Here is a 21,224-nt window from a genome sequence, read left to right as displayed (position 1 = left end):
AACTATTTAAAGCACTTTTTATTACCAATTCCTTAATTTAGTTATTTAGGATAAAGCTGTAAAGATGAACCCCCTCATTTTCAAAGTCAGAGCTCAAGTACATACCCAAATTCATGAGCTGTTGTGATTAAGTTTTTATGAGCTGCAAAAAACAAAAAAACAAAAAACAAAACCACAACAGAATGAAAAAGTGCCAAAGCAGATCAAAGGAGTGAGTGAAGAAGCCTGGAAAGACCTATTTAGCTCAGAATCTAAACAGCTTCACAGACAAATAATAAGAGATCCCACTGAAGGTATGCCCACAGCATACCTTCATCCTAACACTAGGAGGGCATTTCACAATTATCAGTATTCCTAAAGAATGGGAAGGAGGAATATTCTACACACAGTCGTGGCCTCAGAGACCTGTGAAACCAGTGGGATGTATATCCACATCTAGGAAGAAATGCTCACATACCAGTGGTCCTGGCTAAACACCTCCACTCTGATCCCAAGTCTCTCCAGCTACTGACTTGTATTTGCAACAAAAATGCTTTAACCTCTTACTAATTTATTCTCAGATTAATTTAATCTGAGATACATGATACAAAATGAACCTTCTTTTCCTTTGTGATCCCCAATTCCAGCCCCACTGTCTCAGCTTCATCCCATCAGTACTCATGTTTTGGGAAAGGTTTTTTGGTATTTCTGCTTGTAGAAAAGAGACACCATATACCCCCAGAGATGTAATTTCTGAGCCTACTACAGTTTTAGGTACACAGCGTGCTAGATAAAACCTGACAAAGTCTCTCTTAATGCTCAGGAAGGGAAAGGAATTAGCAGCAAGACTCAGTTCTGCAATGAGAAAGGTTTAATTAATAGGTTTCAGCATAATGCAAAGGTGGTTTCTCCCTAATCCCTTTGCTGAAGCCTGGGACTGGGAGAAGCTCATTCTCTCCCTGGCTTTACAAGCAGAGTACCTGTACAAACCAGCAACCAGGACTCACATCACAAACATCCCACGAGCTAAATCCCAGGACACAGATGACTAGTCATACAGGGAGCTTGCATGGGGTTGTATTGCTTTATAAAAGGGTTTTACTAGCACACGTTTCAGATGACTTGAAAACTCAGTAGTGGCTTCCTGAATAACGTGGCTGGGCTCAAACTCACACCAATAAAATTTTTACACCAGACCAAACTGCCACCTAGTATTTTACCATCACACATTATGCAGGGAAGCTGTTTTAGAGAGCTTTAAATGCTCTATATTTGCTCTACTTCCTCACGTCCCCAGTGATTCCATAACTGCCAGGAGCAAATGGTACCCAGCTGCACAGTTAGACACACAAACACATTTCTCAGGCCACTTTTAAGGAGTGAGTTATTTCTTTTCCACTGATGTGCTCTGTCTAGTCAGAGAAAGGCCAGTTCTTAACCTGTGTGGCATACAGGGCTTCCCTGTGCCAGAGGTACAGCCTGAACCTGACTGCAGACCTCATTTCAGGTATGTACTTCTAAATCTGCAGAGCTGTATGCAGTGGCACATTGGAGAGCACTGGCAAGCCTGGCTCTCTGCCACCTTCAGCTTCTGAGTCCTTGTGTGCAAGAAATGAAAAGAGCTGGTCACATTGACCGAGTGGCATGGATTAGTGACTGACAAAAGATAACATTTTCCTGGAGAACACTGCTCCCTGCATCACAAAGTGCTGAAAACGGCTGCGTTCCTGTAACTTGAGTGTGTGTTTAAGAGTCCCCTCTGGATAATCTGCATGTAAATGAGGCAACATTAGTTGCAAGTATCTCTGGAAACTTCAACTGGCTACACATTCTGAAAGTTAAGTAAAAACAGAACCATGGGAGAGAACCCCTAATTACCACATAGCGAGGGGCTGATTAAAACCATCAGGGCAGGGATCCTGTGTTTCATTAAATAAATACACCAAGTTGAGCTTTATTGTTATTTTAGCTGATGAAGGAAAAATAAAGTCTACCTCTGCATGCATGAAATTACCTAAATTCAAAGACTCAGTGGCAACAGAGTAGTGTAGGATTTTTTTTCCCCTAGTGTTTGTATTTAAGTAGCTCACTAGTTACTTGGATTAATATGAAATACTGAGCACAGTTAACCTCTGGCATTTTAGCATTCTATACAGAGCCGTTTCTTTGGATTTCACATGGCAGGGTGTAAGTAATAAATGCAACATTAGAATACTATTTTAACCATTTTTTTTAAACTAAAAGGAGAGAATTAGAAAGCATTTTGCTATATTGGACATCGCCACCTCATTTATTCTCTAGCTTATAGGGTTTTATGCTGCTTTCTGGCTACTGCATTGAGTATTCAAAACTGATTGCCAAGAGCTTGAGCAAACAGCTTTAGTGAGGTCATTTCTGAGTAGCAATTTCATAGGGGGTTTACTTCAATTAGAGCAAGACAGACATGAATTTGTATGTAGGGAGCAGGTTCCCTCTTGCTGCTATCACACTCAATTTAGTTACACTGCTCCAGACAGGAGAGCCCCATTTTCTGGGATAGACCAGTACTTGCATTCCTCACCTCGTTAGTCAGCACTGTCTCTGCTGACACCTCCACAGCTTTCAAGTGTGTCAAAAAGAAGACAGTACTGGCAGCCTCAGAGGGAACCTCACATCCAGAACTGGTACTGCTGGCTAATGGGATCCAGCCTCTTTGAGGAAGGCTTCAGCATAATCTCAACAGACTCCTGGGAGAGAGTTACACGTCTTATCAGTTACTTTTATTAATTACTTGAAGAGCTCGAGTTTTGTTAAGGGCTTTATTCAAGAGCTGAGTGAGTTAATATTGAGTGACTTAGAGTGTCCTGGTCCCCAACTCTCATCTCTCTTCAAATGTTTATAGCCTAAAAGCAGAACAAATGAAAGATGGAAGAAACGGGTAGAAAAGCAGTGTGGGTGCACTGAAACTTGTACAGTCACCAGCACTGCTATTTTAATTGGCATGAAATTCCCTTAAACTGCTTAGTTATACATTATTAGTCTGTTAATTTTTGTAGGTGACATTCTGGTTTTAAGGGTTATGTAAGACTAAGACATCATCCTGTACTGTTTTTCTGGGCAGTGCTTAGAGCCACATTTTCCGAACAAATACCAAACAAATCTTTGGTTCCTGAATGCTTCACAATGCAGTAAGGAGAGAAACTAAAATATTTGCTTCTCAACTCTCCTCTTGCATAGAGCAGTGACTCAATTCTCCATGCACATGTGAGCAGCATTCATGGAAGTGGCTGCAACTTTAAAATAGGCAGTCAGGGAAAAAGAATGACAACAAAACAGAGCCTGCAGCCTGCTACAACCAACAGATCCCACTTTCCCATCTCCTAAGCTTAAAATGATCAGCAGGTTGTGCCGTCGAAACTGGCCGGGGGACAGGAAAGGAAAGCAGAAAGAAAACAAGCAATGAAACCCGAGGCCAGATCTCAGGCAGAAGCAGACTCGCAGCCAGACTTCAAACCCTTGATTTTGAAGGTGTCTGGACAGTGAAAATACTGATATTCTCAGTAACACTGACCCCACAGCTCTAACTCAGTTGAGAGAACTAAAGGAGTTTGCAAGAATTGTGTAGTAATATTCGACCGTCACAAGGAAGCCTTTAGGCATTTTCTGTTGGTTTGTTTTTGATCAGTTTAGGGGGAATTTTTTGGTGGTTTGTGGTTTTTTTTCTTTTTTGTTTAGCTTCATTTTTTATACATCAGCAATAGTTCTGACTGTACCAATGGCTACAAGGGAACTCAAGAATCCCACTCCCTGCTTGTGGTAGCAAGTAGCTCACTCCCTTGTCATGAAGGCATTTGTCTCTGGGGACTTCCTAGGGCAAAGAGAAGATGAAAATGCCACATTTGAAACCTCTTTTCCCATTCTGGTTCACTACACACAAAGCCACAACCTTGCTCACTACAATCTGTCAAGTGCAGGCCTTCAGCAACACCAGGACGTGTTCCTCTCCAGCAGAGACTGCATCAGTTGTTGCAAGTGGTCAATCTGGACCCAGTTGGTCTGGACTCACCCTTGCCTTTGCCACAGGGTTGTTATGACACTTCATCCTCCCACACTTGATTCTGTCTGACTGCACTGCAAGTTCCTTGGCCCAAAGATGATGTCTAGTGAAGTGTTGGCATTCAAGGCAGGGCAAGCATGCTCTGAAGACAGGAGGTTTGGGTGTTTCTCTACTATGAACAACAGGACATCAAAATCAAGTGACACTAACATACAACGTGAGGCATTCTAGATGTGACAGGGGACATGACAGCCACTGACAGCTAAGTATGACTGAGTGATCATGAGGTAATGTAATGCACTTGTTTGTGAAGTTCTTTCCTTCTCTGAACTTTAAAGACTCTACAAAAGGTTAGAGGTGTCAGTAGCTTCATTTAGTATGCAAATTAAAAGCAGAGAGAAAAAAAATCACAGGGCCAAAAAGTTATCTAACAATATCACAGAGAAGCCAAGTCTTCAGAGACCAGACAGGATTCAGAAGACATGGACTGCCCATCACTTTGGAGAAGGCCTCCTGATTGCTGCCTGCTTCTTACCACACTGCTGCCTCTTCATGTCTGGAGCTCTGTTACCGCTTCCCTGCACCTGCCTGGGCAGAATTCAGCAGCAGTTTCCAACCAGAAAGACCTTCTGCACTCAAGGTGAGGCCAAGATAATAGCAGACCACATAATATGCAGTACTGTAGTGTGTATAACATTCATTTGGTAGGATGATAATGATCAGAGGACACAGCAGCTGCTGCTGGGGTCCATATTGCTTAATATCTCCATAAACAGCCTCAGCAGGTTTGTGGGTAACACTATTTTAGGCTCTCCACTTCAAGAGGTATGTGGCTAAACTGCAGTGAGACCAGATGGTCTCCACCTGAAAATGGTCAGGGATCTACAGAGCAGGGCCTTAAAGGGGAGGGTAGGGGAGCTGGACTTGAAGAGTCTGGTTATGAGGATGAGAAAGGCCAATTTAAAATAAGTCTATGACCATTTGAAGGATAGCTACAAAAGTTAGAGTTATACTCTTCTCAGGACTGCCACATGGTGCACCAAGGGCATTGGCCACAAACTGTGGCTCAGGAGTCTCAAGCTGGACATAAAGAGAAACTTTTTCACTAAGAAGGGAGCAGGTTGCTCATAGAAACTGTAGGATCTACCACATGGAGGTTTTCTGGATTTAGATATGCAAAGCCATCATTTACCTAATCCAGTTCTGGCAGAAGTCCAACTACAGGTGGGAGATCAGACCATATGACCTCCAGGAGTTCCTCCTAACCAGCATTTCAGTGATTCTAAGGTGACCACATAGTTATGCAGTGCAATCAAGAATTTCAGCTCCAAAGTATTCATTTATATTCCTCCTCCCACCCTTTCTTGGATCTAATTCATAAGCTCACAGTACTTGCACAATGAATGAATCAGAAATATTTTACAAACCCCAAAACACAGTGAACTGCTAGTCCATTCAACTTCCCTGATGTCAGGGGGATGCTGAGTGTATCCATGATATTAATGAGAAAAAAAAACCCTGCAAGACATATATATAGGAGATACTTCATTCCTTAAGTGCTGCTTTTGTCTTAGCTTGTCTTAAGCTGAGGAAAAGAGAGGAGCAAAGGGAGGGAAGAAGCACATCATTCCCTGCCCATAAAAACAAACCTAAAAAGAACTGAACATTTTGAGCAGACCCAAATACTTAAGCAATGTTTAATGCCTTCAACACCACTGCCTGAATGTTGTTACTGAAGAGTGGCTGATTACTTGCATTAGGAAGTTGAGGCCAAAGAATAATGTGTCCCAAAGCAGCCAATTGGGAAAAAAAATAATAATCAGTGAACAGCTGTGTGATTGCTGTACCACAGTTGTGGGAAAGCAGAGCAACAAAGGCAGATTCTGATCCAGTACAGCACTGTGTATCAGGACAAGCTCCGCTGCCGAAGGAAACCATTATAGATGTGAAATAAGCTCAGAGTCCAGTGCACAATCTGCAGGATGGGCAGAGGAACACAGCTCATTAGCATAGCTACATCAATGCCATTATTCAAACAAAATTACTACTCCCTTGCTCTCAGCCTCAGCTACTCACTGTGCCAAGCCATGCGTATTTTAAGAGGAGGCACAACTCAGACCCCAAGAGATCTCATTCTGGTTCACCTCATGCTTCTACTAACCCTTATATCCAATTAAGGCTGCCAGTTTTATGAACTACTATATATTAATGACCACACAAACCTGACTGTACCCTCCCAATAAAATGAAAATGCTGGTTGAGCACCTCCCCAAAAGCTGAATGAACTCTTGGTCCTGTGGTTTTGATTCCAGTTTGGTTTGCAGGAATAGACAATTGCATTATTAGACAATTACAGCAGGTTTCTGACCAAACTTTTCAATCTTTTCGAAAGGTCATCTAATGATCCATTCCTCCAACTCAAAACTAAATGAGGTTTGAGTGGTTGATCCACTTACTTACAGTACTCAAAAAAATCTCTGCAGCAAGTTAACATGATTAGAATGTACTAAGCTCTTCTCATACCATTAGGACAACACAGGGGATATATAAAAAAGGCATCACCAAGGAACTCAGGAGTTTAATACAGGGTAAATTCTCTTGTAAAATAACTGCTGGGATTTTTGAGGGGAGAGGAGATGGAGAAGCTGCTTTATGTATCTATTTCTTCCCCTCTCCTGAAAGACACTTAGGAAAGTGAGAGGTTTTATGCTGGCAAAATTGAACAAAGTGAGGAAGTCACTGTCCCAGGACAAAAATTTACACCAGGCAACTATGGAACAAGATGAGAGTTCACAGCAGTTCTTTGTGCAGGTATTTACACAGCCTTCTGCTCCTAAAAATGAGTAAAAGGGGAGCCAACACTTCACTAGGAAACGTTTTGGTTTTACTCCCTATTATAACTTAATTTGATGCTCTTAACCTGTAGATCTGAATGCACAACATATGTCTTAGGTTCTCTGACATTCCAAAACCTACAATAGATGCAATAAGGTTTTTTAAATAATAAATGAAGGTCAAGCTAAGTGATTAATGGGTTCTTTAATGTGTTGTGCTGATTTTGTTCCAAAACAAGCAGCTGCTTTCTATGAGCTGCTTCATTTCAACAGCAAATCACAGAAAGTAGAAGAAATCACTCCCACACGAGTGATCATCACAGAACAGGCACAGATATTAACCTACTGTCCCTGAACAACAGAAAAGTGTCCTCAGATGAACCAGTCCTGTACAATGAATCCTAGACATTTTTACAGATACTCCCTGAGCAAACTCCTCAGCAGCAGTTAAGGAAAGAGCAAGGTTAGGAGAGCAGCTGATTAATTATTAATTAATATCCATATTCAGACCCCAAATTCCAATTAGTATGTGTCTGTCAATCCCTAATTAAGACAAATCTAATGCAACTTTTCTGTGTCCTTCTAGAAATCACTATGGGTGACACAGCCAGTCCACGCAAGCTCCATGAATATTTTAAAGCAAGAAATATTGTCTCTCCCCCCACAAGTGGCTCAAGGGATCTGACAATAAAAGATCTTGTACCTCTAAGCAAAATACAGATTGAAAATACAAGTGACAGTAGCTTCTTACCATTGTGGAATATCAGAAAGAGCTATGACCTACAACAGATTGTTCCAATCAGCCTTACTCAATCACTCGAGCACTTCTTTGTTATGCACTCTCATCAGAGAAATACTTGGCAGTGTTTGCATGTAAATCACCAGCAGCTTTTTGGATCACTTCTTTTAATGGAGAATCAACCCAAACTTCGCAGAATTAGGATGTTTCACTAGAATGCTCTTTCAGAAACACAATGCACTGCTGAGGACTCAGGCAGATGGCTTGGCTGAGACAGTTTGCCATTGGAAATTTGTCTCCAGTCAGATTTAAATAAAATAAAAAATAAAAATCAGCAAATCTTTTTGAAATGATATTACACACAGAAAAGCAGCAGTTACTGGAAGATACAGGGTCATGAAATAGACTGTCTGAGTCACTGATCCCAGCCCCAAGGTTAAATGCAGCCCAAGTTATTTGATTTCTAAATGGGATTAATTGGTAGCTTCAGCCTTATTCTTGACAGATACATCAGCATTGCATCCAGCAATACTTGGCAGTGTAACACACAGACCTCACCTTTCTCCTGCTCACAGTGCTATTCTTCCAAGCAGCTGAAAAGGAACTACATACAGAAGCCAAATAATAGCTACAGCTGGAAAATGCCTGGAGAACAAACCACCCTCTTGTGTTTTTCCCTGCAGTCAGAATTCAAACCCACAGAAGAGCCTGTGAGAAAAAGTTTTCAATCAGGTTTTTGTCACAAGATGTTTGCTGAGCTCCTGTTCTGCCTGTCCAGAATGTGTCCCGAGCATGACACTGTTGTTTGACGTTATTTTTTTAGTTAAGGAGCATCATCCCTACAAAAATTAAATTAGAAACTGACAGAGAAATGATCCTCTCCTATCACCTGCCAAGGGAGCAGAAGCTGGTCAGTCACACACTACTCTTCAGACACACTGGAAGCTCTGCAAACTGTGCAGTTCATTACACATAGATTATTTGCTTATCTCTCAAAGACAGATAAGAAAACTGTTTCCTCTCCAAAAGCAAATCACTCCAGTATTCCTGTTTCAACCTATAGTTCAAAGAAATCACACTGAAAACTCTGACCCTGTGATCTACCCAGGGCTAGAAAGCAATCCAGCTCCACTAACCAAACAGCTTCTGTGCCCCTGTCACTGGATGGAGCATACACACAGCCTCCTGTGGCTAAACTCTGAGCTCTGTATGCTTGACTAGTACACAGAATTTCAGCCCTGCTCCCTGCAAACAAAACCAACCTCCCAAAGTGAGTCTGGGGAAAGTGGAGGCAGGGGCTGCTCCTCTGTCTGACATGCCCAAAGCTCTGTGTGGTTACTCCCTGTGTGTCAGGGGCTCAATTCTCTACTGCTTTACTCTTCTTTCAGCCCAGCATGACCAATTAAGTGAGGGTTGAATCAGGCCCCTTGGATATAAATGGATCATTTGAAGTTCCACACGTTACTTTACATGGAAAAAATTCCAGCTTTTAAAAAATGAGCATATAAAATCTAAAAAGACATTTAAAGCACGTGGGCACACGCACACACAAGGCAGCTTTACTTTGCCCTGCCTGTTCAGCAGAACAGATAGCCTGTTCTCTGACTCTCTTTTAACTGCAAACCTTATACTAGCTGTGTATATTTTGGACCCTTTCCCATCCTACCATGATTTCCTGTCTGAGTCTGCAGCCCATGGCAACAGCAGAAAATTGGAGTGTGGGCTTTGCAGATGGTGGAAGGCCAAATGCCCTGTGCCAGCTCAGTATCTTCTGCCATAACATATGCATTATCTAAGTCTTGGCTATGTGGCAGGAGTTCCCTTCATGCTAATAAATTATATTAATTTTCATTTAGAAGTTGTGCTTGCCTTAGGGGAGCTCTGGCCCTCTGCAGTGAACGTGAAAAACCACAGTCACACAGCCTTACATATACATCATCGCACCAGGAAAAGAAAATGCTATTCTGAACTGCTGTGGAGGTACAAGAAAATTCAGAGTTTTATCACTCAATTCCAGCAGGTCACAGGTCGCTGTGACTGTTTAAAAACAAAGCACAACAGTCCCATTCCCAAATTTATTGATGGGCAGCACATATATCACCCCACAAAACAACCTGCACTGAAAGCTGCATTTCCATGTCTGCTACAAAAGCAGAAGACCTGAGATTATGCACACAGGGAAAAGGTGCCAGAAACAATTCCAGGGTTGCTTTCCATCCAGAAATGTAGTGTTAAACATGAATCTTCCTTGAGTGGCTTTAATAAGAGACTCTGCATCTGGCATTGTCCCGAGAGAACAGAGCCAGAGGGGGTGGCAGGAGGAAAGACACACTTTTTCAAAGGATTAATATTACCAAAACCACACCAGTCACCCACATCACTCCCCAGCACAGCTACAAAACTACCTCAGTGCACTGTTGTATATCCCCCCCCCGCTCCCAGCATACGAGAGGACATCCAGGTTTTTTCCATGGGCACCAGCAAAGCTTCTCCCACCTCAAGGTGTAAATCCCTTAAGTTTATTACAAAGTACTAAAGCAAAACCACCTCAGATAAACACATGGCCTCAATCCAAGTGATTTCAGAAGAGCCCAGGCAACTGCTTCAGAAAGAATCCAGCAAAAACTCATCAATCCCCTATTAAACCTAATGGAAATTATTCCTTTGGCTCCAGCAAGTTTAAACTTCAAGGTAAGCAGCACTTCCCACATGGATCCTGAGCTTCTTTCAGTAGCAGGTCATTGACAACAATTCTGACAAATCTCCTGATCTTACTGTCATCACCCCCAAGTATCTGTTAAGTTCAAACAAAACTGTTACTCATTCAAGCCAAAATTTCCACAAATACTGACAAAGCATAAGAGAAACTTTCATAGCACTTCTTAGATAAAAGCTTTAGAAGTCTTTGTATATTAACAATAGAATTAAATAGTTTATTAAAAACAACAATAAAGATTATGTTTTGGTTGCTACTATTACAGTTTTTCATCATCTTCCCTCCAGTCTAAGTTAAACTATCCCTTCAGGGAAAATATCCAAAGACACCTTATAAATTTGATATAACAGCTTAAAAGTACCAGAAACCATGCTGAGATCATAATAAAACTGTATCAATTCAATTCCAGTGATTTTTGTGATCTCTAGACTAAACAAAACTGCCAGTGCAAGCTGAGCACTGAGCAGGGAGGGGGTAGAGGGAAGATAACATTCAACCAAAGAGCAGAAATTCAATGTACAATTAACCAGAATTTATATCCACCCCCACAGAGGAAATACATTTCATTATATGTTACCTCTTCTGCTATTACAACAAACATCCATCCCTAATGTTTTGGTTAGACCCGTGGTGTTATCTCAGGAAATTACACAAAAACTGGGAAAGAAGAGGATCCTCAGAACCATGTGTGATGCAGGAAGAGATGAGCAATTCTGAGGACAAGTTTAGAGTGTGCATCAGTCCATTAATCATAGACTCAGCAAATCACTTAGGTTGGGAAAGTCCTCCAAGACCAGAGTCCAACTGCTAACCCAGCATTGCCACCTCTACTCTTTCTCATGACTCCCGCAACTGCTAACCCAGCATTGCCACCTCTCTTTCTCATGACTCCCATTACAGATTCTTACCAAATTCAGCTCACAATAAAACAGTCTAAAAAGACACCTCTGACACCACCACTCCAGATAACAGCACACAGACACTGCTCTCTGCCTGCCACAGAAACACCACACCTGCTCACACCCCTGTTCCTCAAAGCCCCAGCAGCATCCCAGCACTGCTTCATCACCCATCAGGGAAGGCCTGATGAAACCACACTAGTTCCAGTTAAAAGCTGCAGGATCATCAGTGTATCATCCAAGAGGAACCAAAGTTAAAAAGATGAGCCAACAGTCTTTAAAAACAACCGAAACTCCATGTTTTTCTTTTCACCTACCTAGTTTTGACATGAGTCTGTGCTGCTTGGAGTACTGAGTAGTCATTTAAACAAAACAAATAAATAAGAAATTGACTTGGACTAAATTCTATTAAAGCATCCAAATTCCAAACAGATTGAAGAATACAAGGCAAAACTGGCCTAATTCCCTACTTCAGCTGTTTGCCAATGCTCAACTCCTGCCCTTCAGCTGAAATAGTAGTGTGCTTTGTTCACAAACAATGAAATGTAAATATTAGAAGAAAATCTATTCCCTGTCATCTTAGAATTAAAATGGAAAGAATCCAGAGCTATATAGGATCAAGAAAAATAATAGATAAACATGCAGAGGAGTAATTATCTTTTTAATGTACAAGTCCCAGCATAAACACAGTCATACTGCCTTCTTTATTCTCCAGGTCCCAGGCAGCAGACTGCAGATTGGGATAGAAGTTCAAGTGACAGAAGGATCCAACATGGACTGTAATGTTATAAACACTAAAGAATGGGACAAGCAGATTATGTCTTCTGTAGTGTTCCTTTCCTCTCATCCCCGAAATATCATAAACAACATTTACTTTGATCTTGCATAGCCCCATAGCAAATTTATCAGTTGTCATAAATCTACACCCATGAACTGAAGAGCTGGTCTAAAATGTTTATTTGGCTTCAGTTCTTTGTCTCTATCCCATGATTATACCACAAACACTCTTAATCATCTCAAGCATTTTAGTGTCGCTACACAAAAACTACAGCAATTGCTTAAGCACATTTTCCACAGTTTTTCTCTTTTTTTTTTTTTTCTTTTGTCATTTTGCTTATGTTAAGACTTTTTCCAGTTTTTGGACAGGGAGAGCCACATGCAGCCTCCTGACAGGCTGCTCTGGCACTACAGACTCTTGTTATTTTGCTCAATTCAGACATGAAGCAGGTTAAATAGCCTGGTGAACATCAAACAGGTTTTAAGAAAGAAATGGTCCAGGTGTCATAATTAAACCACCAGAACAAGATGGACAAGTGCTCAGGCTCACAACTGACCTATGAGTGTCTGGGTCAAACCCACACAAAGCACACCAGTTTGTGCCTGGTCAACAGAAGAAGGGAAGTGCATTCACAGCAATCAATGCCTGTGAGCTGCTTTAATGATGCTCCCTGGTTGCAGCCCACAGTCTCAGCTCTGCTGAATGTCTAGTTCAAAGAAATGTTTCATGTTAAGATCATAGAAAGGACAAAACCAAACAACTGCCTCAGAGAGGACCTCCACAAACAGCATCAGCTGGACTAGAGTTAACAAAATCACATCGTTAAGTAACAGGTTTTGAGCAGATGAGGAGGAAGTTTACAATCCTAAGGGACTTTCATCTGCAAGCAACACATAACGAGTAGGGTTCATTACACAAGGATTTTATGGCCCAGAATTCCATGTAACTTGAACTGAAAGGACTAATCCTTAGTGCCCACTCCTGAAGACAGCAGCACTTAGAGCAAACTCTTTCCTCAGAGGTTACTTCCACTCCATTAATTCCATCCCACATATCCCATGCTCACAAAAGCTGCAGCCACCACCCTTGCAGGGTGTAGACACTACAATTACAGGTTGACAAACCACCTCAGCCATGCCCTGCCCAACACTGGTCTTTTCTCACTCCCCTTGCCAAGCTCACCAAGTCACCTGCTGTACCCAAGTGTTACCTAAGGACCAGAGTGAGCTCACAGCTCCAGCCTGGCTTGTGACCCAAGTCAGAGGGCAAGTCTGGATGTGTTGGGGTCAAAGGAACAAACCTTCCAGCACTAGTGCATCTTTTTCTATTATTGTTTTCTTGTGACAAGTCCTGTGATGCAAACAAGGCAACTCCGCTTAAAAGGCACTCCTCACTCACATGGTTGAAAGGTTGGATCAAATAATCTTTCAGGTCCATTCCAACCTGGTGTCCTATGATAAATGCACAACTTGGAAACCTTAAATTGACACAGATGCTTTCAACAAGGTCCACCAGTTATTTTTTTAATACAGCTCTTGTTATGGAAGGGAAGGAATCAGAGTTCTATTGAATTATTTTGTCCCAATTTGTAACTTCAGAAAGCATTGTGCTGGTTTTACTACTGCCTCAGGCTGGGTTGGATTTAACCAGATGTCATGTTAGGCACTTCATTTTCTCCTGCTGACTCTGGTGGAGCAGAACTTAGTCAGGGAGGAGGTTTTCCTTAATGCCCAGTTATGAGACTGCAAAGTCCTAAGCCTGTAACAATGGGAAAATGTTTACAAATAAGGACCACATATATTGACTTGCAAAGCTGCCCAAATGCAAAGTGAGAGCTAAAATGTAAGCAAAGAAGTATTTTGATCTCCTTTCCAAACACTGAGGAGGATAAGGACAGCTCAGGGATTTGCTGGGTGTCCAGTGGGTTTATTGTGTTTGGAAGCCTCTGTTACTCCTCTGTTGAATTCTGCTGGCACAATGGACAAATGGCTCAAGTAAAATGTAGCATGTACTGCTCTTTAAGAAGGGACAATGTATCAACTTAGAGAAGATCACAGAGTCGATATTACCTTTGGCCTTATTTTGCCATTTTCCGCCATGGCTGAAAACTGAGTTCTTTTTAAAAATCAACTTGCTTCTAGGTCAACATTAGGATTTTGGGTTTAAGCTCCCAAGTGCACAGAGGCACTTTTGAGCTTGGGTTCATTCTAAAGTTAATTAAGTGCTTGAGTACTAAGCCCAAGCTCCTCTGCAACTGTAATTGTCTATTAAGTGAATTTTATACAGCTTATTGTGAAAAAGTATTTCCAGTACTTATGTTTCCTGCAACAGAGGACTTCACAAGCTTAAACATCTCCTTTGAGGTGCTGCATTCCTGATCATTACAAAGCCAAGCTGGGGAGAGGGACAGAAGAAAGAAACAGATAAAGAAGGAAGCTCTAAATGGACCATTAACTGCAGTAATTGAATCACACCAGGTACATTAACAGAAATAAATTATTACAACATGAAAACAGTACAATAACTTTAATACTCAAACAAGATTTGCCAGTGCAAAAAGATCTTTCATCTCAGTCTCACTGTCAAAACACAATTCATTCAAACTCACCATCACCCTATGTTACTGTTGCATTTAGGTTTGGAATAGCCCAAAATTAGGTAGGATGAAGATTTCAGAACAGCTAGAATAGATACCACATCCATGTTCCAGGTGAACACTGATCTTAAGGAAGAGGAGGCAATCTGTAATGTCAGAGATCAGTTAGGGAAGTTCACTGACAACCATCAACTCTCTCCAGATCAGATGAGTTTAGGTTTCAAATCATGTAAGAAATTAGATGTGATACACAAGAAAAAAAAGCCACTCTGGTGGCTCAGTTCAGAAAGACCATATAGCTATATCCTGCAAGATCCTCAAACTGAAAATGAGAATTTTGTTGCAATTATTCTAATATCAGAAGATATATACATCAACCACATGGTATTTTATGACTAAGAATATGAAAATTCAAACCTCATTCCTCATTTTCTGCACACACACAAAATACTATGTAAGAACACTCCAAATATCCAAATATTGCCAGGTGCACACTGCTAAGCCTTGAGCTGAAGCAGCAACACCAAAATCCTGTTATAACTTTGGTTTTACCCTAAGCATATGATTCTGTCCTGGCCCCAACAGTATTTATTCAGTTCAAAGCCTTTAGCCTTGAAGAGACTTCAGCCTTGACATAACAGGTCACAAACTTTTCTCTCTAAGAGGTCCCTCCCTCACAGGCCCAACTCAGTTTCACAGAGTTAAGCTATTGTTGACACCAATTCTACCTGAAATCCAAATACCAGCAGCTTTTGCTGCTGATAGTTGTACACTGAGGGAGTTTCAGCACCTTAACCAGCTGAACTGAAAGGACAAACTTTATTGCCAAGGGGTAATATCAGCAATACAAAGGATTAACCTAAGACACCATCATTACTTCATTAATGAAGTTCTCCTTTACTATCACTGAATAAAACACAGAAATAGAGACACACAGAAAATTGTCCTTTAGGGGAAAACACAGACATTTCAGGTTTACTTGCTCTACACTTTAACATGATGCACAATTACAGACATCTGCAGATATGCATCTCGTGGTTTGTGTTTGCAGGAGAGGTGAACATGTATGTACAAGCATCAATATTTAGACTTAAAGAATTTATCCCTGTGGGTTTGTGGAGATAAATCCAAGCTCTTGACTGTGTAGGAGTAGAAGCACACAAGATATGCTGGGGGGTCCAGAGGTGAATGAAGCCATAGTTCAAACAGGATCATAGCCACAACCAGCTCATCTAACATGGAAAACCATAGGTAAATCTATCAAATTCCTGCCCAGGAATCCCCAGTGCTGCTTCAAACTACTGCTTCAGATATGGTGACACAGAATACAGAGTTATTTGATTATTTTTGTCTTAAATGATTTGCAAGCCACCTGCAGCACCACTGTGCTAGCTCTGTATTTCTCCTCAGCTTGGTTTATTGATTGCATTTACAGCTCTCTTCCCCAAAATGCACCCCTGCCACCATGCAGTGCTTTCCTCAATAGTTGCAGAGCTGATAGCTTATTAAAATTGATGAGGCTCTTGATGAGCACACCAGTTTGTTCAGCTCAGATAACAAAAGGACATTCTGCTTACTGAAATGTCATTATTTTTCCCCATGGTGGATTTCAGTACAGCACCACGACCACACTGAAATAAAAGTTCTCAGACTATTTGGATAACTATAAAAATGAGTTTTTATAATGGCACAGCTCTAAAAATGTTAAAATTGGCTGTAATTTTTAACCCGTGTCTGTGCAGTGAGAATCAAAAAGATGGGGTTAAGGACACTAAATCCCAAGTTCATGTGTGGTAAGGTGTGTCATAGACAGAAGAAAATTCATCCCTGGTTTAATTTTTATTGAGTCCAAACCATTCCCTCCCACTCTGAGGAAAGGTTACACATTCCCCCTCTCAGCCTCTTTCTAAGAAAAATGCCTTAAGACACAAGCAGAGTTCATTTCAGATGCTATTTCTCCTCCTCATCAGCGGAGTGAGCCAACAGGCTCATTTGGGATTAGTTCATCCACTGAGAACTTCAAGTGTTTGTGCTAAGAGGTGCATGAAGAAACAGTGTTATCAAGCTAAATTCCAACCCTTCTCTCTTTTTTTTTTTTTTCCAAAACATCTGTCAACACTCCTATCTGCAGAGCACCAGGATGTGCTGGTGCATTAAACAGCACAGCAGGTGTACTGGGGTCACAGGAGTGGTTGGTCATAACCAGATGATAGTTGAGTACAACCTAAGTGCTGTAGTTAATAGGGCAATAACATCAAAATATATTTGCAGAGCTGACAGTTCAGATTCTAATGAACCAGGCACCAAACATAGGCAGATCAAGTAAAGAATCACATTTCTGAGGTAAGTTCATATTTCAACTCATGCCTCCATTCATTGAAAACGTTTGACTAATATTACAAATTATCATGTCTTAAAATCGCTGTGACACTAGCAGATGTGTTTTCTATATTAGATGTGTCAAACCACTGCCTATCAGAGCTCCGTGTAATTGAAGAGAGAAAATAAAGCATGAATTCCAATTACAGAGCTTTGTTTTAACCTTCCAGTAGATATGTTATTCAGTAGCTCCTTATCATTTTTGCTGCTTTTGTTTCACTTTCTTTCCAGCCTGGATTGCATTATCTTTGCAACACCCCACTTAGACTCTGTCCAAAAAGACTTTACCATTGGAAGCACTAACACACCCACAGAGACTGGCAGAACTCTTTCCAGCTCAGATGACATTCCTCCTGCCAAGGCAGAGACACCAAGTCCCAGGCATCAAGTCAGAACTCACACCGAGAGCAGAAAACGTCTCATAAAAGCAGCAAAAAGTTGATTAAAGAACATTTTCACAGAAAGGGCAAATAAATAAACAAGCCAGAGATTATTATTTATTAAAAAAATAATATTAAAATTCCCCCTTAAGCATTTAGAGATTTAAACTTTCCCCTTCATACACCAAGTGCTGATTAAAACTCATTTGTTATAATGGACAACTTTTGGCCCTCAAACCTTCAGACCAGTGACTGCACAATGGTCTTTGAGGGAAGATTAGTGACTGAAGAAACACAGGTCTAAACCTCAGTCTCTTGAGACTTTAGGAAGATTTATGTATTTACTTACTGTTTCTTAGACTCCAAAGCAGCAGGCTGTCCTGATCTAATAATGAAAATGGTATTCAATAGATCATAATGCCAGAAATGTCCATTATGATAATCCAGTGCAATCTCCTGCATAGGACACTGCCATGGATTTCATCCAGAGATTGCACTGCTTGACTGGAGTTAAAACTGAACCTCTAAGTGCTTTTATCTCTAACATCAAACTCAGGGCTATAAAACAAAGCCCAACACACGCCAAGTTTGCAATTTTCAAGTACTCCACTAGAAACAAAAGTGACAGTAAAGCAAGATTTCCTGTTCCTTAAACAGGAATAAATCCACTTATTTCACCACTAGATCTACTTCAGATTTAAATTAATGTAAAAGACAGGACCATTTGAAAGCACTGTGGAGCATGATGTGAATCCTACTCATTTACAATTCCTGCAGGGAGAAGAATAAGGAAGTTATTTCAAGCTTTTCTGCATCCATATAAAACCATTTGTGATCTTACAACTGCAAGAAAAGCCATTTAGAAGATTCACTGACTTGTGTCAGGTAAAACACTAGTGACAGACTGTCACAGGAAATCACAGGATGCCTTCATGTGTGGTTTTATTCAATTTCCAGCCTCAAAAAAATGCATTCAATTATTGACAGAATTGATCTAAAGGCAGGAACAACAAAAGAGGCACCAGAAGCCAATCCTTCTGTGGCCACTGGCTGCTTGGCATTACACTGTAGGAGTGTTATCATAACTGACCATTTGGTGCTTTGAATATTTATAAGCATTTCCCTGCACAGTCACTCGTTTCCATTGAGCACCAACAGCCATTCATTCATTGCAATTTTTCCAGGGGGAGTGCTCTCAAGAAAGAGATATTATAAAAAAAAAAAAAAAAGCTCTGTGAGGGACTCTTCATTTTGCACACAGAACCTGTGAGCAGAGAACAGCTGAAATGTGTATTTTCATTGACAGGATCACAATATTTTACTCCAGCTTCCCTAAACGAGGAACAAGAGAGTGGAAATGAGTCCCCTTTCTGGACCTGTGATAAACAAAGAATTACAAGTGTTTTGGCAGCCAAACATCCTCATACCTCTCTAGTCTTATAGTTAAGAACGTAGATGTCTGTGCTTGACGTTTAAAGCTACAGTTATGCCTTGAACCAGTGCCAAGAGAACATCCCAAGGGGCTCTTCACGTTTATTTCACAAACATTTAGTAACGCTGTCAGAGGGCAGATAGTGCACAAGAGAGGTTTTGTGAGCAGTTAGTGGCACTCATCCCCTTACCTTGGAATCCGAGCCACGGGACAGCCACTGCACTTACCTCCTAGTAGTGATCTGAATTGTGACATTATTGCTTGAGTATAGGATAACCACAGGAAATCGGTGCACCCAGGGAGGAGAAGGTGAGTCAGCCCTTCTCTGACAAAGTGTTTCATTGCTAACACTCACCTAAGGTGTGTTTTTTCCCCAGAGAAAAATCAGTTCCTTTACTTGTGTCTCTTGCTCTGAGATTTTCTTTTGAAAAGAGACTAAGTCACTTGGTTTCAGAGAGTTAAATCAGAAAGGTATTCAGCATGGAACAGCTGACCAGCAAAAGTCATGAAACTGTGGGTGGTACACAAAAGAGTTTTCTAAACTGAATGTTTCTCTGAAATTTCCATGGGAAAATATGGTATTTCTCCATGTGACAGTGCAAAATAAACAGTGCAGCTTCTTAACACAACTGTCACGGCTTAAGACTCCTCAGCCTGGTAGGAAGACATTCCTCTATCTGCTTATTTGCTTAAGTGTTCAAAAAATCTGCTTTCCAAACAAACTAGAGGTGAGCACCTTAATGCTGTTATCCTGATTACTGAGGCAGCACCATCCTACTCACTTGGGCAAGCCAAGCACAGCTCGTGTTTATGCAGCTTCTTAACACAACTGTCACGGCTTAAGACTCCTCAGCCTGGTAGGAAGACATTCCTCTATCTGCTTATTTGCTTAAGTGTTCAAAAAATCTGCTTTCCAAACAAACTAGAGGTGAGCACCTTAATGCTGTTATCCTGATTACTGAGGCAGCACCATCCTACTCACTTGGGCAAGCCAAGCACAGCTCGTGTTTACCTCAGGAGAGACAACACAGTTTTTTTGCTGAACTAGAAGGAAGTTCAAGTCACAAGTAGTTATAAGTTTTTGCTCAAAACCTGAATTTTACTACTGCAAAGAAAAAACATGCCTGTTGTTTTCCCTCTCCAGGCTGTATGTGGGAACAGCATCTGAGATGAAACTGCAAGAAACTCACTGTAATATACATTTTGTTTCAAAGCAATAGTGGCATTTTCTGAAGGGCACATGAGATCTTATGGTTACAGAGGAGCATGTTTACACGCCAGTTAGAGAAAAAATGCTCAAAACAGCAGCTGGTAGAAAGTCAGATGTTTGTTAGGACAACAGGGCTTGGTTTCCCACAGCCTCTGTGCCTTTTATAAACTGGTACATCATCAGAACAGAGCAGGGCCATTCTTGCCTGGTAAAACCGTCGTGCCTGCTTTACTCACACACAAACCACGATCGAGATGCAATCCAGATGAAAAGACAAACCAAAAAAAAAAACCCAAGTCCACAGAGATCAAGGATTTTACCGTAAAGCTTGCTGGTATGAAGACAAGAAATGGTAAAAGCAGGATCTTACCATTAGCGTTTTTCCCACAGATGAGATGCTCGTAAGGTTGCAACACTCCCCAAAGTTCCGCATCGTTGTTGATAACCATCTCCAGGATTTCAGCCGAGATCTCCCCTCCACCATCCGGGCTCTGACTTGCCAAAACCCTAGCCTTAATCTCTTCCACCAGGTTTTCCATGCAAGCGGTTAAAGAGATGGCCGCATACTCGTGGATCCTAACCGAGATCCTCGTGTCCACCATCCACCTGAAAAACCTCCCCACCGAAAAGGTGAGGCCACACCTAGCCGATTTGCCTTTCCTCAGTCCATCCCCAGCACTCATGCTGTACAGAGAGAGAGCCTTGACAGAGGCCAAGACGCAGCTTTCCGACAAGGACCAGCTCTGGATGAGCTTGATCGCGCTCTGCACCTCAAACCTGGTGCACTTGGAGTGCATCACGCTGAGCCGCTGAGCCTCCCTGGAGACCCTGATCAGGGCTCGTCTCAGCAGCTGCGAGAGCCGCCTGACAGCTTCCTGAGAAAAGGTTCTGCTATGGACATCTCCCTTTCCTTTGCGGAGTATTTTTCCGATGTCTTCATCGGTCCAAGGATATTCCTCTAGATCCGGCAGCTTAGGACACTTGGAAAAGATTTCTGCAACCTCGGGGTCTTCCGGCAGGACGGTGTTCACGGTATCCCAGCTGTTATTCCTACTGTTCATGGAGCCCGAGTAGTACCACCAGTTGCCTCTGTGCTGAGAAGAGGTGAAGGCTTGGGAGTTGGACTTGGAAGAAGAGAGACTAAGGGACCTGCAGGAATCCCCTGCCCCATAACCAGAGTCCAAAGTTAAATCCTCCAGGGTCTTCAGAGTAGAGCTGTATATCCCAGCCATAGGAAAGACGGGTC

At 41.6% G+C, this 21,224-nt stretch overlaps 1 protein-coding gene across 1 annotated transcript in view; it reads right to left on the bottom strand.

The window, feature by feature from the left end:
- The window catches only part of ABTB2 (ankyrin repeat and BTB (POZ) domain containing 2), a 120,617-nt gene extending 99,407 nt beyond the window's left edge, over positions 1-21,210 (bottom strand). The window contains exon 1 of the mRNA XM_009080111.1: positions 20,349-21,210. Coding sequence (XP_009078359.1) covers positions 20,349-21,210 — 862 coding nt within the window. The remainder of the gene's footprint in view (positions 1-20,348) is intronic.
- Positions 21,211-21,224: the final 14 nt, after the last annotated feature.

This window comes from Acanthisitta chloris, unplaced genomic scaffold (genome assembly GCF_000695815.1).
Source record: "Acanthisitta chloris isolate BGI_N310 unplaced genomic scaffold, ASM69581v1 scaffold7608, whole genome shotgun sequence".
NCBI classification, from domain to species: Eukaryota; Metazoa; Chordata; class Aves; order Passeriformes; family Acanthisittidae; genus Acanthisitta; species Acanthisitta chloris.
The sequence above is the reverse complement of the archived record's forward strand: the minus strand, read 5'-3'. Positions and strand labels throughout refer to the sequence as shown.